At 44.8% G+C, this 15,541-nt stretch overlaps 2 protein-coding genes and 1 long non-coding RNA gene across 10 annotated transcripts in view; 2 read left to right on the forward strand and 1 right to left on the reverse strand.

The window, feature by feature from the left end:
* The window catches only part of LOC110743793, a 3,287-nt gene extending 600 nt beyond the window's left edge, over window positions 1-2,687 (forward strand). Inside the window, exon 2 of the long non-coding RNA XR_004181262.1 lies at window positions 2,292-2,687. This is a non-coding gene — a long non-coding RNA (uncharacterized LOC110743793). The remainder of the gene's footprint in view (window positions 1-2,291) is intronic.
* Window positions 1-12,080, reverse strand: part of LOC116272626 (zinc finger and BTB domain-containing protein 1) — a 26,586-nt gene extending 14,506 nt beyond the window's left edge. For 2 of the 3 annotated variants that reach the window (XM_031661377.1, XM_031661375.1), the window contains exon 1: window positions 11,718-12,080. The gene's annotated coding sequence lies outside the window, so the exon portion shown is untranslated. Of the gene's footprint in view, window positions 1-877; window positions 934-11,717 lie in introns of all 3 variants that reach the window. The other variant, XM_031661376.1, reaches the window with a different exon arrangement.
* Window positions 12,080-15,541, forward strand: part of LOC116268561 (zinc finger and BTB domain-containing protein 25) — a 22,656-nt gene continuing 19,194 nt past the window's right edge. The window contains exon 1 of one of the 6 annotated variants that reach the window (XM_031661383.1): window positions 12,080-12,179. Coding sequence is in view for 1 of the 6 variants with exons in the window: in XM_031661378.1 (XP_031517238.1) it covers window positions 14,279-14,337 (59 nt within the window). In the remaining 5 variants the exon portion in view is untranslated. The other 5 variants (XM_031661379.1, XM_031661381.1, XM_031661382.1 and 2 more) reach the window with 5 other exon arrangements.

Consider the following 15,541-nt stretch of genomic DNA (forward strand, 5'->3'; position numbering starts at 1 on the left):
GGTGGGGGGAAAAAGATGAAAAAAATACACAAAAATGTTGACCCAAGCCCGTTTTAAGTAGGATGAAATTTCTATGTCTATAGTCATTTTTGTAGGATTCAGAGAGACATTTAATAATCAACCATAGAGTAAGAGCCAGAGGGATAGGTATTATTTCCAAAAAACCAAAACTTTCTATTAATAAGAGTAGTTCAAGAATGAAACAAACTTGTTTGGAGAATGAGTACCCATATTAAAGCAGGAACAGGATGCTACTGAGGACAGTAGAGTAGTGAAAAGAGCATGGGCCTGGGATCAGACAGACCTGGCTTCTTATCTAGCTTTCCCACTTTTGGGAACTTGCTTATCCTCATTGACCCTAAGTTTCCTGAACTGTGAAGATAGGAATAACAATACCTCAAATACAATATCATATATGAGGATTCACAGAGGCAATGTGTAAAATGTATGGTGCTTGGCATGTAATAATGAAAGTAACAGTGGATGTTGTAATGGTGGCGATGCTTATTTAAGCATCAGGGTAAGTTTGACTTGATAACCTTAAAATTTCCTTCCAAATAAGAGTCCATTAGAAAGCCAGTAGTTAATCTATAAAAACTTTCAAGTATTAAATAGTCCAGGCTTGAAATAATGATATAAAGAGCGTAGAAGTTCCAAGGACCCTTTCTTATCTAGATGAACAGCAGTTTTATTATCAGCAACCAAAATTAATACAACTACATAGAAGATCAATATGATAGGCACATCTATAGCTATAGTCACAATTCAATTGAGTAAAAATACATATTCTTTTATTAACATAAAGCACTAAAACAAATAAGAGCACTTATAGCATTTTAATGCACATTTATTCATTCAACAAACATTTATTGAGTACCTTTGGCATACCAGGAACTGTATAAAGTATTGATCATCAGCAGTAGCACAAATTTTCTGTAATATCAAGGAAACATCATTTGAGGAAGTTTTACTTTTCCTAAATCAGTGATTCCATTCAACATGTATTCTGTAAAGTGCCCACTCTACAGAAGAAGGCATCATGCTGTAGTAGAAAGAACAAGTGCTCTGGGTCAGAGGCATCACAGTGTGAATCCCATTGCCTCCATGTTTATACTCCTATGTTCCCCCTATAGAGCTGGAAGCTGAACAAATGAAAGCTGAACAAATGCTGTGTCTAATTTTTAATTCTAACACAACAGTTTTTAGGCTGACCTAGAATTGTAGTTTAAGTAACATTATTATGCAAATGTCCAAGTTCTGAGTAAAACTGATTTTAGGCAGAGTAACTTATGATAGCAATCATTCACACATTAGCACCAGCAACTTTGTCCTTGTTACACCTCATTCAGAAAGGCTTTTTTCTTTTTTCTTAAATTTTAATTATTATTATTATTTTTTTGAGACAGGGTCTCACTCTGTTACCCAGGTTGGCATGCCATCACAGCTCACTGGGCTCAAGCAATCCTCCCACCTCGCACCTTCTGAATAGCTAGCACTACAGGCATACGCCACCATGACTGGCTAATTTTTGTATATTTTTTGTAGAGATGAGGTCTTGCTATGTTGCCCAGGCTGGTCTCGAATTCCTGGGCTCAAGCAATCCTCCCACCTCAGTCTCCCAAAGTGCTGGGATTACAGGTATAAGCCACTGTGCCCAGCCCAGAAAGGCTTTAAGAAGGATTAATACACCAAAAAGAGGTAGAGGCGTATGGGGCAGGGGAGGAGGGATCTAAATTCCTGTGAGACTTTTAGCTTATCTCTTGAAGATAATTTTTTCATTAAAATTTTTTGAGGCCAGGCACAGTGGCTCACACCTGTAATCCCTTTGGGAGGTCAAGGCGGGTGGATCACGAGGTCAGGAAATCGAGACCATCCTGGCTAACACAGTGAAACCTCATCTCTACTAAAGGCACAAAAAATTAGTCAGGCGTGGTGGCGGGTGCCTGTAGTCCCAGCTACTCAGGAGGCTGAGGCAGGAGAATGGCAGGAACCCAGGAGGCGGAGCTTGTCAATCTAGTCTTATTTGATAAATGTGTTCCCTAAGTTACACTGTGTAAGCTATTTCAGTAAATTTCTCACTGACATAGTAAGATTTCAGAAATATGTTTCCTCATTGCTAGATCTGTTAAATTGGAAATAACAGTTTTGCTGGAAGTTTCTCTTGCTCCAGCCTTGGTAAATGATAATTTGAGGGTCTATAAACAAGCATATTCGATGAATAAAGAAGTAACTTAAAGGAATTTTAAAGTGTTTCTGTGAGGCAAATAATCACCCTTTAAATTGTGTCATAGACTTGCAGCACCAATGAGGCATTTGAAGAAGATTTGCTTAGTCTCAGTGAAAGTCTAGAGAGCCTAGCATCACAGTCCCAATTCAGCACCCCAATCTCTGACTGACTTACAATTACCTCTGGATCTCAAGGAAGATTTATGTATGTTTCCTTTTACCTATTTCTATGTCTTATAGGTCGAACGTATGTACGCATATGGATTTGAGGATTACAGAGTATTTTAAAAGTCTAAAATGTAATGAAAGGATTCTTACATTTTAACATCAGAATATCAGAATGTATTGAATACTCATAATGTTCCTAACACTGGATAAAGCATTGAAATGGAGGGTGGAGAAGGATGGTGTACAATAGAGATAACTGTATATGAGGAATTAAATTTGAAACCAAGAAACAATTTGAGGAGTTTAATAAACTATATTGAGGCCGGGTGCAGTGGCTCGTACCTGTAATCCCAGCACTTCAGGAGGCTGAGGTGGGTGGACCACCTGAGGTCAGGAGTTCAAGACCAGCCTGGCCAACATGGTGAAACCCCGTCTTTACAAAAATACAAAAATCAGCTGGGCATGATAGCGGATGCCTGGAATCTCAGCTACTCGGGGGGTGCGAGGCAGGAGAATCACTTGAACCTGGGAGGCAGAGGTTGCAGTGAGCTGAGATTGAGCCACTGCACTCCAGCCTGGGCAACAGAGCAAGACTCCATCTCAAAAATAAAAATAAAAATAACTATACTGAATAAAGTTCAGCAAAGGTTTAGAAGAAAAGCATTAATTATACCAAAATAGTAGGCTTTAGGAAGGATGCAGGATTTGAGTAAAGCCTTGATGAATGAGTAGGATAAACAGAAAGCAAGGGTGAGGCATTTCAAGTATTTATATAGATGTGTATGTAAATAGTTGACAAGGGTACACAGCAGCTTGGCTGGAAATGTAATGGGAGGGAAGGTATATTTGCTTTACTGGACTGGTAGATGAAGGTTATCAAAGTAGAGTAAATGACAACTGTAATACAATAATAATGTGAATAGCTAACATTTGTTATTTCTTACTATATGCCAGGCTCTATTCCAGGCAGATGTATAGGGAGATGTATATATCTCTCACACATATATTACATATATACATATGGATATATGCAATATATATGTGTGCATATCTCACACACATATATTGCATATACACACGTATGGATATATATACATGTATGTGTGTATATGTGCATATATGTGTATATATGCATATATAGGTATCATTTTGTATATGTATGCATATGTAAGAATCATTTTAGCATTTAATCTTCATAACAAACCCCACAAAGTAGATGCTGCTATAAGACACATTTTCAAGATTAAACAACAGAGGCATACAGTGTTATATAACCTTTGTAATATCACAAAGAGAGGACTTCGTGGGATTAGAACACAGGCAATGACTCTAGAGCCCAAGATCATGACCTTAAAGATTTTGCCATCTATAAAAATAACGTCACATTGGTAAAATTCTTTCCTAGAATACCATCTTGCAGGGTATAGGGTCCAATCTCTATTACATTCTCTTGGTTTCTCCTTGAAACTTCCAAGAATAACCAGTTGTAGAGGCTCCCAAAGATAAGAGATTTTATTTCAATGCACTTAAGTGACAAATATGATCAAGTTTAGAAAATTTTATTCACTATCTGCACTAGTGGCTGTGCATTAGACTCCAAATTCAGTACTTAGTACGGGAAGTTCTGCAATTATAACTGGGTTATATCCTAAAACTTTATTTTTAATTTATTTGGAACTTGAAACACATATTCCCATAGAAACAATAATATAAATGGTGGCTTAGTTTTATACCCACATCTTAAAGACATAATGGAGCTGTATATTAAGCCTAACAGTGCAGTAGTATTACTTGTATCATTAGCACTGACAAGAGATCCAAGGAGCAGTGTGACATAGCAATGCCTACTGTACTGAAGCCTCAAAGACAGGGACAAGGCTTAATGGCCTTTGTGTTCCTTGTGCCTAGCACACTCTTCCCACATAGTTGACACTTAATACGTGCTTGTCAAGTGAAGGAAATAAAAAAGAACCCAGAGAGCATATACTGTTTGTTTGAATACAAACTCTACCACTAGGTTTAGCTATGCGGGAACTTCTTTACTTCTTTAAGCCCATTTTCTCATCTATAAAATTGGGATAATCATACTTCTCACAGGACTCTTACATAAATTAGAGATGACAAATGTTCCTTTGCCTTTTCAATCCAAGCACAGTACAATTTTTAAAAAATTAATGTCATAATTATAGTTTATAGAATTTTATGAAATGATCAAGTTCAACCCACTGCTTTACAGATCAAAAAGCAAACTGAGGCCCTAAGAGATTAAGTGGTATGTTCAAAGTCACATTTAGTTTTAGTGGCTGTCAGGATAAGACCTTGGTCTCCTCAATCCTGGTCTAGGGCTCTTCATACTACTCTAACTGCAGCCTACACATATAGCATCACCTGGCTGGCTGTTTTCTCCTTTGAAACAATTATGTTTTGCTGAAATACAGTAGTTGTTCAAATTTGCAAGGGTTGTTTGCATCTACACAAAATGGCCTCAGATCAGACTGTTATGCTTTTGGAGATTGTGCTTTGTTGGCTGGTTAGTATTTTTCTGTCTCTTTACTTGCAAGCCAACAACTGTCACTTCCTAAAGGTGTGCTGATCTTCTGTGGCCCACCATTTCAATCTCTTCTTGGCTGTGAAATTAGACAAAAACTCATTGAAAATTGAATCTACATATCCATTCATCCTCAAGAGGGAGCACAGCATCTTCTGAAGACCTAGGGAAATGCTCATAAGATGTAAAGTTTTAATTCCTGAATTTTGTTGACAGGCGATCAAATTTCCTTCCTCTTTTGCATCAGGCCAAAGCACTGGATAGCTGAGGTTGCCAACCATATAACTTACAAATAACTGAGATGTTCCTGTAGTTCAGTTGCATTATAGTTCTAAGAAATGAACTTATCCACACAGAAAGCAGAAGGAACACAGTGGCTTCTGGAATATTCCCCTCTCCCTCCAGAAGTAGAGGAGGAAAAGTACATTTTAATCCATTCATGCTAAAGAGGCAGCACAGCATCTTCTGACCACCAGAGGGCACTGTGTAAACAGTAGGCTCTTTCAGCCAAATGTGCTTCACCAGGAAATCTCTTATTGCCCATAGCATTAGTATTCTTAGGGTCCGTTTTGTAGGACTTCTATTTGAAAGTACTAATTCTGTGGAATCTGATTTTGTCTGGAACCCACTTAAAAATGCCCCTCCCCCATATTCTGTCTCAGCTGCCACCACTATGTACCAATCACCTAGACTCCCTGGGAGCTGCCTAGAACCTCTCCCTCATAATCAACCATTAAGTGTTGCCAATTTTCCCATTAAATATTTCACAAATCTGCCCATCTACTCCATCCCTACCTTTCCTGTTCTCATAAGGCCTCTATTACCACTCCTGAGTTATTAAAATAGGCTTCTCAACCAGTCCCTCAAATCCTTCACTCTCAGGTAATTTTTTTCCTTCCAAGAGCAATGCCGTTTTGAAGATGATTCATGAAGAAGAAAAATCATATCACACTATTCTACCATGGTTCCCCTCACATATCCTCAGGCTAAAGTATAAAATCATTATTGAGGCATACAAAGCCCCCCATGCCCACTCATCTAGTCTTACATGTTTAGCTAGTGCCTGCTTCCAAACTTCATGTTCAAGCAACATAAAACTGCTCGTCACCACCTTCACCCTCCTCCACACACACCCAGCATGCTTCATGAATTTCTTACCTCCCCTCCCGTTTTACTCATACCAATAGGTTCTTTAGGTCTGAACCTCCCACGTATCATTTAAAAATCAGTTTATCACCTCCTGCAGAAAGCCTTTGTAACACCTTCCTCTCCCACTATTTTAGGTTTTGATCTCATTGTGTATTATTTCTCTATTTTGCACTTTTTACACTGTATTTTAATAATCAGAACAGCTACATAAAGTAAGCATTAAAGCACAAACTAACCAGACTGCCTGGGTTCAAATTCTGGCTCTGCCACTTATTGTGTGACCTTGAGTAGGCTGCTTAGTCAATTTGTGCTTCACTTCTGTCATCTAAGAAGGGATGGTAATCCTTTCTACCTCTTAGGAGTTATTGTTAAGTAGTATCTCTCAGGGAGTAAATGCTAAATAAGAATTGGTTATAATTATGTGTTGGTCTCCCCCATGAGATTGTGAACAACTCTGAGACAAGGACTTTGGCTTTTTCATTTCTCTGGAATATTAAGTATTCAGTAAATGTTACTAAACGAATAACTGGTGAGGCAGCTCTATGATGATGGGAGGGATTACCCAGTTTCCTTCTTTGAGCAGATTCTATACATTTTTTTTTCTTGAGACAAAGTCTCGCTCTGTCACCTAGGCTGGAGTGCAGTGGTGCAATCTCAGTTCACTGCAAGCTCCGCCTCCCGGGTTCACACCATTCTCTTGCCTCAGCCTCCCGAGCAGCTGGGACTACAGGCACCCACCACTATGACCACACCTGGCTAATTTTTTTCTGTATTTTTAGTAGAGACGGGGGTTTCACCATGCTGGCCAGGTTGGTCTCCATCTCCTGACCTTGTGATCCGCCTGTCTCAGCCTCCCAAAGTGCTGGGATTACAGGCGTGAGCCACCACACCCAGCCAGATCCTACACATTTTTTAAAAAATTGTATTGTTTCCAATTTTGTGGCACCAGTTTTAATTCAAACCAAAATCCTGAAAACATCACAATCATATAATTAAACTTCAACAAAATGAAACCAATAAAAAGTATCATAAAATGTATGTTCATTCTAAGAAACTTAACTCCATTTTTAAGCCTTAAGATTCCCCCTCATCCCAAATAACCTAACACCCCAAAAGTCTTGCCATTTCACACATGCTGTTCCTTTGCTTCAAACCTTTTCAATGTCTAGCTCACCCTGTTTGGGAAGTATTTTTTCTTTTCTTTTTTTTTTTGAGACAGGGTCTGGCTCTGTCATCCAGGCTGGAGTGCAATGGGGCAATTTCGGCTCACTGCAACTTCCGCCTCCCAGGCTCAAGCGTTCCTCCCACCTCAGTCTCTCGAATAGCTGGGACTACAGGCATGCGGCACCACGCCCAGCTAACTTTTGTATTGTTTGTAGAGACAGTGTTTCGCCATGTTGGCCACGCTGGTCTCAAACTCCTGAGATCAAACAATCCGCCTGCCTAGGCTTCCCAAGGTGCTGGGATTACAGGGGAGAGTCATTGTGCCTGGCCTCTTTGGGAAGTTTTTTCTGATCTTAGGGTGAGGCAGATGCCTCTCTTCCGTGCTGCCAAAACAGCCTATACATACAACTATATGGTACCAATAATGCATCATCCAAACTATGATGCTCTATTACACACTTAAGGCAGGTATTGCAATTATTTGGCTCCCCTGCTTTACTGTAAGCTCCTTGACACCAGGGCAGTATCTCATTCATTACTAAATGTCTGACATTTAGTTGATATTTGATGAGTTTTTGAATGAATACATGTTTAAACACGGAAGTTTTATTTTGCTTATCAATTTTTTGTTTATTTCAATCACGGCAACTTTTACATAGTAGTTGAAAATTTACAAAGCATTTCCCGTATATTAATACAACTGATCTCATAACCATCCTGAGATAGGTATTTTTATTATCCTCATTTTGTAAATGAAACAGGTTCAGTGGTTGACTTCCCTGAAACTGCTTATCTTCTAAGTAGAAGCTGAGACTCTTGATTCAAAGCCCTAAGTTTCAGTTTGTGTAAACCAGACAACACTCTTCTAAATATGACTATTAGCTGAAGTGCCCCTTTGGAACATTCTAAGCCTCCCTGAGTCACCTTTTTTACGAATCTAAAAGCTCTCATCATTCTCTCACTGCCCCATCTTGCAGGAAGGTCCTGTCCCTTCCCTAAATCCCCTTCCATCTGCTAACTCCCCACTGTCCACCAGAGCATGCCTCTTCTAATACTTCAAAGTGGGGATGGAGCTCTTCAGTTATCTCTGAAAAGGACTGCATGCATCTCATATAGACAAAAGAAAATCTGGTTAATAATTCTTTAATCTTCAAATTTTATTTTGAAAACAATTTTAAATTCAAAGAGAGTAGTATAAAAACCACCCATGTCCCCAACAGCCTCAAATAACCAATGTTCTAATTAACTTTCTATGTACTATTTTGGGGCTCTGTTTTTAGATCATCATCAACTTCTTCACAGTTCATTCTTAAATACACATCTAAGGAGTGAGTCCCCGCCGCTTCCTCCCCAATATCAGTCTCTTCCATGCCACATCTGAAAACAGCAGTCATTGACCCTTCTTTCTCCTAATTTCCTTTCCATATGTTCAGCATGCAATCTTTGGTGCTGATCAAGAGGAACCCCATCGTATATCAGCATAGGGATATACTGGCAGTGGTCTTCATGGCAAGTATACCCACTCCTTCCTAATTATAAATTATGAAACTATAAAGCTGAGGGTTTGCTTTTGTTTTGATGTGTTTGGCTGCTGTAAATCAATCCATCAGAGGCTGGGCAACAACATTAACATAAACAAAGTATGAAAAATAGTCCACCATGATACGGTAAGTATTTAATAAGGACAAACCTAAAATAGCAGCCCAGTTACTTAATCAAATAATTTTAAATCAGCCCAATGCAAAACACTCCCCTTTCCTTTACTTGGCAATTCTTACCAACCTGAGTAACGTGAATAGAGAACATGAGTCCATGAATCACCACAGGCCATCCCCAGGCAGAGTGAGGCACACACAGCAGCACAGCTGTAACCAGGTTTTAAACAAGGAATTGACTGTACACAGTGATTATCTCTGGGAAGTGGGAGTCAAAATGACTTTCATTTTTGTATTTTATATACTTCAGTACAGGCTGAATTTTTACAAAGAGCATGGATTTTATAATAAAAAATTACTTAGACATTTTGAGGAAAAAGACATGAATAACCCTTAATTTGGTTCACATAAGAATATGAGAAAAAACAATTTCCGTTTTAGCATGAGATACTAGCACAGAAGAAAATGTCAGGAGAAAACATTCTGTAGAGACCAAAGTGACCTCTCAAGAAGATGTTTCTCAAATATATCTCAATTTTTTGGGAAGACAACAGATTGCAGCTTATTAACAAAAATCTACGGGAATTTTTCTGTATTTCTGTATCAACAGTTTCCTCTCCTTTGCACCAGAAGGTGAAGAGCAAAGGCTTAGTGCTTTTCCTGGCTAGAGGGCAAGTCTGAAAGCAGGTACTTCTTTTCTCCTGCACATTAGAAAGGGAAATGAGGCTACAAATAAAACGAGATACTCTTAAAAAGGTCCATGAACTGTATCTTCCCCAGAGCCTGGCAAAAGAGGAGAATGAGGAAGCAGTACAAAAATTTAGAAGTGTTAAAGTGAGATCAAAGCACAAGGTCAAGAGCAAGTGGCTGTGTCTGCGCTCATGCCCTGCTAAGGCCCTGGTTAAATATGGTTTCTCTTTTCTCTGACAATGATACACCAGTCCCTTCCCCACAAAAAACTCGAAAAAGTAGGCCATCATATTAGGAGTGGGAAGAATAGAAAGGCTTCAGGAAAGACTGCTCTACCCGAGTTATTCAGTACCATGAAAATGTGGTATTAATGGAGAAAGACTGCTCATAAAATGAATGTAAGAGGTTAACTGAAGGCTCTACTGTAGACGTTGTGTCTACTAACCTTTGTAAAAGCATTTCACCTCCACTATGCTTCAGTTTCCTGGTTTTTGTTGTTGTTGTTTGTTTTTTGGAGACGGAGTGTCACTCTTGTTGCCCAGATTGGAGTACAGTGGCGCGATCTCGGCTCACTGCAACCTCCGCCTCCCGGGTTCAAGCGATTCTCCTGCGTCCGCCTTCTCAGTAGCTGGGATTACAGGTGCCCGCCACCACGCCAGGCTAATTTTTGTACTTTTAGAAGAAATGGGGTTTCGCCATGTTGGCCAGGCTGGTCTTGAACTCCTGACCTCGGGTGATCCACCCGCCTCGGCATTTGGGATTTCAGGCGTGCGCCACTGCGCCCGGCCCAGTTTCCTGTTTCTTTAAGAGGAGTAAGCCCCTTTCTAGCTCCCAAAGTCATCCAGTTATTATTGAGACTTTATTAGATATCCAGCAAGTGATTCAAAAGCAAAGTTTTGAGGTTCTGAGCAAATGATGGCCAGCCATCATTCAAGCCTCATCTTTTTGTACTCAATTTTCCCCGTTTCTCCACATCATATCTATCTGCACTGATAAAATTTCATGGAATCTAATTTCTCCGTTTCAAAGAAGACTGTGATTGCTCTGTAAATTACAAGAACTGCATCCTTCACCAAATCTGCTTCAGAGTGCCTCCAACTTCAACTCAAGACATTGATCCTAGGTTGCCTCAAAAAGCCTCGGACCATTCCTTGGGTTCGAGTGTCAAAGGGAACACTGTTCTTGTAGTGATACATACCGTATGGAAATACACTAACACCAATGAAGAATCTGCGTGCACCGCCACACTGAAACTCGATTTAAGAACATTATCACACACATACAAATGTCCTATCCCCGGAAAACGTCAAGGATTTTCATCAACTCTTCCTGATGCGCCCAATTTAGAAAATGTCATGTCAACCCTTCAGATCATGTACACGCGTTGCTTAGGTAGAAAGGGAGACTGGGTGGGGTGGCTGAGCTCAGACCTTGCCTACATACTTTAGTAGTAAACGACTCCCGATCTGCATCCAACATATTTACCGAACTTCTAAGTAAGCGCCCACCGCTGCAAGCGAAAGCACTTCCTTCCCAGGAAACAGATCTTTTCCACTTAAAATTCCCAAACTCAGACCTTCCACTTTTTACTGAACAAAAAGCGTGTGTGCCGGCGAGAGGGGGTGGGAAACAGCGTAGCAAGAATTTGCACGGCTCTTACGCCTCCTCCCTCGGAGCGCGCCCAAGTCTGCAGCCTCGGGCTCCGGGACACTTCCCCTCCCACCCGCCGCGGAGCCGCAGCTGTAAGTTGAGAGAAGCGGGCTCCAGGCACGTCAATCAACCGGGTTCTCCCGCCTCCCGTCTACACCTCCCCTCCCCCCTCGAAAAAAATAAAGGCAGAGAAAGAAAGAAAAGAAGGTAACTAATTTGGGAACTAGTCTCCGTAAGGGCTTTGCCTCCGACTCAGGGAGGCCGCACGCCCGGGACCTGACGCGCCGGCAACAAGCAGGCGGCCTGGCAGCCGCCCGTCACCGGGTCCTTGCAACGCGTCCGCCGCGCTCCGGCTCCCCGCACGGGTCGGCGCCGCTCCGGCCCCGCACTCCGCCAGGCCCGCGGCCCGTCGCCCTCCGGCCCGGGCGAAAGTTGCGCAAATAGCCCCACAACTGGCAAATACTTACCGGCCGCAGCAGGAACCAGAGCTGCGGAGATTTTAGGGAGTTTAAGGCAAATCAGCCACGGCAAAGGCGGGCGGAGGCGAAGGGGCCGCGAGCTGCAGTGGCGGCGGCGCGCGGCGCTCGGCGCTCGGGTTGGGCTGCGCGGAGAGGCTCTGGCTCTGCCAGGGACTGTGCTGCAACAAAGGACTTCCGCTGCCGCACAGCCGCGCCTGCCGCACCGCACTGAGCCGGCCCCGCTTACGCGGCGACTCCGGGTCTGCCCACCAGTTCGCTGCGGCGTCCGCCAGCCTTCCCCTCCCTCTCGCCCGCCCACCCACTCTGCCGCTGGCTGCTAGGGGCACCCGCGGTCGCCTGTTTGTTGCAACAAGTTTCTGCGTCGGGCTCCGAGGAGGCTGGCGCAACCCGCACCGCGGGGGCCGTCGCGGCAGCGGCGGCTTGACCACCCCTCTCGCCCCTCTCTCAAGGGTAGGCTTGGGACCTCCTCCTCCTCCTGTTTGCACAGCTGGATGTGACTGGGCTCCTCCCGACTCCCCAGGGCAGTATGCGCGGCTGTTTTCCCACTCTGTCCAGATGTCAGACCCCTGCCCCGTTGGGCCCAGCAGCTGGGCCGTCCCTCGCGGTCCGCCTCGAGTGCTTCAGCAACCTCGCTCTGTCCCGTCGGGTCAGGGTCGCCTAGTCCCCGCGCTCCCCCCACCCCACCTTCCGTGGGCCTGTCCGCCTCTGGCCCTGAGTCACTTCCCTCGCCTTGCCCCACCTCGCCCAGTCCGCCTCTCCACCCAGGCTCCCGCGGCTCGGCCTCCCTGGCCCCGCGCCCTCATCCCTTCCCCAGCGAACACGCGGGCGCATCCTTCCCCACCCCCACCTTCACCCCAGAACTGAGGGGGTGCCTGTGCTTTTGCACACCCTGGGGAAAGTCCCCGGGTCACGCGGTTTTTTGTGGGGAGCCTGTGACGCTCAGGCTCGTCCCTGTGCTTCCGCCTACAGAGTCACGACTGCGAACTGTAGCGGCAGCGCTCAGAGCGCGGGCCGACCCCCGCCCGGCTGCGGGCGGGAGGGCGCGCACGTACGCACGCACGCACGCACGCACACCCTGGCCTTGGCGCCCCTCGTTCCCCTGCTACCAGACACGCGGTCACGTGGGGCCATCGCGGGCTGCCGGCGCGGGAAGCCGCGCGAGAGCCAGCCGCGGGGTGCGTGAGCCGGCTCCACCGCTTGCTGTGCGCGGCTTGGGAGCCCGCCCCTCCTGCACGGAGGAGTCGGCTTGCCGCCGCGGCGGCATCTGGGTAAGCGACGCGGCCCAGCCCTTGTGGGCTGCCCCGGTCTCAGTCCCTCCCGCCGCGAGCCGCCCAGGGCGGCGGCCTGCAGCTGCACCGGTCACGGGAGAGATGCAAGTAGCTGGGGAGAGGGGTGTTTTTGGTCCCATTGAGATGTCAGGCAGGGCACAGGAGGAAAATACATCCGCAAGTGAGCGCTGGGCCAACAATACCCAGAACCACCCTTTGCTGCTCCTAGGAGCGGCCGCCGGGGCCTGATTCAGGGTGGCACACGGGGTGCCGCGAGGTTGCGGAGCCGTCCGTACTGCGGGTCCGGGTGCGACCCCTAGCAGGAAACCCCAATAGGCCTGCGGCCTCCCCCGCTTGGCGCCCACCGCTCTTAGGAGCGGGCGACTTTCCAGATGCTGCGAGGACGCTGCGGCTAGTGTTTCCACTCCCAGCTTGTGATTACCTAGTTTCTAGGGCAAGAAGACTTCCCCCGCGCCCTCATAATTTATTTTCTATCTTCAAATGTTTATCTTGTTCTAAGCAAATCCAGTTTTTCTTTTTGTTTTGTTTTGTTTTGTTTTGTTTTGTTTTGTTTTTTTGAGACGGAGTCTCGCTCTGTCGCCCAGGCTGGAGTGCAGTGGCCGGATCTCAGCTCACTGCAAGCTCCGCCTCCCGGGTTCACGCCATTCTCCCGCCTCAGCCTCCCGAGTAGCTGGGACCACAGGCGCCCGCCACCTCGCCCGGCTAATTTTTTGTATTTTTTAGTAGAGACGGGGTTTCACCGTGTTAGCCAGCATGGTCTCGATCTCCTGACCTCGTGATCCGCCCATCTCGGCCTCCCAAAGTGCTGGGATTACAGGCTTGAGCCACCGCGCCCGGCCCAGTTTTTCTTTTTGAAGCTTGACCCATCACCGCCTTCTCTGGCACTCATTATTTGGAGTAATCAGGTGTTATCAGTTGCGGAGGCAGCGCATAGCACAGCGTAGTACCTAGAACCTGACAGCACCTAGCATGTTTCAACAGTCAGCGCCCGGGTCTCCCCAAGGGATTAAATTTGGCATTCTTTCTCTTGAAACTCAAGTTCGTCTGGCACAGCTGTTGATCCTCTCACAAGACTATCAAGTGTGTAGAGTACACTTTGGAATCTCAAATTTTAGAGCTGAGCGGTGCCTTACAGAAAATCTGTTGATCATCACAGAGAAGACACCAGGCCTAAAGAGCGTGATGTAACTGGAGCTAGCTACACCTCTTGATAGCTAAGACTCCAAGGCTCCAGACACCTTGGTGATTGCACTCTCCACTATGCCAGGACCGCAGTGCCAGTTTACCCCACTCACCTGTAGAGAATGTATCCGGCGGAGGTCATTATACTTGGCTTGATTCAGATTATGGAGAAGTCAGGCATGGCCACTGTGTGGGTTTGATAGTATTTCTAGGTGAGGTAGGCCAGCTATGGTGTATTTTTGGAACTAAAAGGCTTCACCCCTCAGCCACCCTTGAAAATTTCATTGCTGTTCTCTTCAAGAATAACCATTATTTGCAGCATTGGTTGGTTGCTTATGTTAAGGCATCAAAGTCTTCTTTAACAATCTTCATATATTTTAGTTAAGGGCAAATCATGAATCCGTTATCGGACATCAGCTCCTTAACAGGGAACAGAACACTGATGGGACAGGACATGGAATAGATTAGTTCTGAGAGCTGGCAATCAATGAAGTATCAAGGTATGGTCAGGAAGAAAGCAGAGAGGAACCCACATAACCTGCTACACCTTTTTTGTCCAGTCCTACCTTGAATGTCTTATTTGCATGTATTAGAGATGGATTCTGCTCAAGTTGGCCGCTGTTTACTGAATACTTGCAGTGGGGGAAGTATCATACTAGCTGCTTTCATAGATGAACTTTGTATCTTTACCAAAAAGGAGATGGTACTGTCTTCATGTTACAAGCCTGAGGAAACAGGCCATTACCTGGGCTGTGGTGATATAGTCATTTGCAGTAGAATTTAAGCCTAGATTGCTTATCTCTCAAGTCCAATCAGTGCTCTTTTGCATTATGTCTTGCTCCTGCTTCAGCCAGGAAGGGAATGAGAGAATCGCCTGTGGCTGATTTATTGGCGCCTGTGGTTGCCCAGAGAGGCCAAGCAGGACTTTCAGCTGCCCTCTATGCCTTACAAAATGGAGCTGTGAGCTTCCACCCTATCTCCTGAGGGGAATGTGAAGGAGCCAGGCTGTCTAGCTGGGGAGGAGGGGCCCAAGTGCCTTGGCCGTAAAATATCCTGGCCAGGACTGTGCTGGGAAGTGTTGCATAATGCCCTCCCCACTACTGAACCAAAGTGATTTATTTACTATGGTTCGTAGGTGGTGCCTGACCAACTTGTCGGTTTTAGCAATAACAGGGCCAGAAAAGAGTTGGGGGTTTTATGTTATTGCAGGGTTTTTCCTTGTTTTAAACAAGCAGTGCAGGTGCTCTTATCTTGATAAGTTATAAAGTGCTTCTTTCTACACCACTTCCTGTGCCCCTTTTCTGCATATTTATTCCAAATAGCATGTGAACTTCAGTCTTT

Source organism: Papio anubis, unplaced genomic scaffold (genome assembly GCF_008728515.1).
Source record: "Papio anubis isolate 15944 unplaced genomic scaffold, Panubis1.0 scaffold142, whole genome shotgun sequence".
NCBI classification, from domain to species: Eukaryota; Metazoa; Chordata; class Mammalia; order Primates; family Cercopithecidae; genus Papio; species Papio anubis.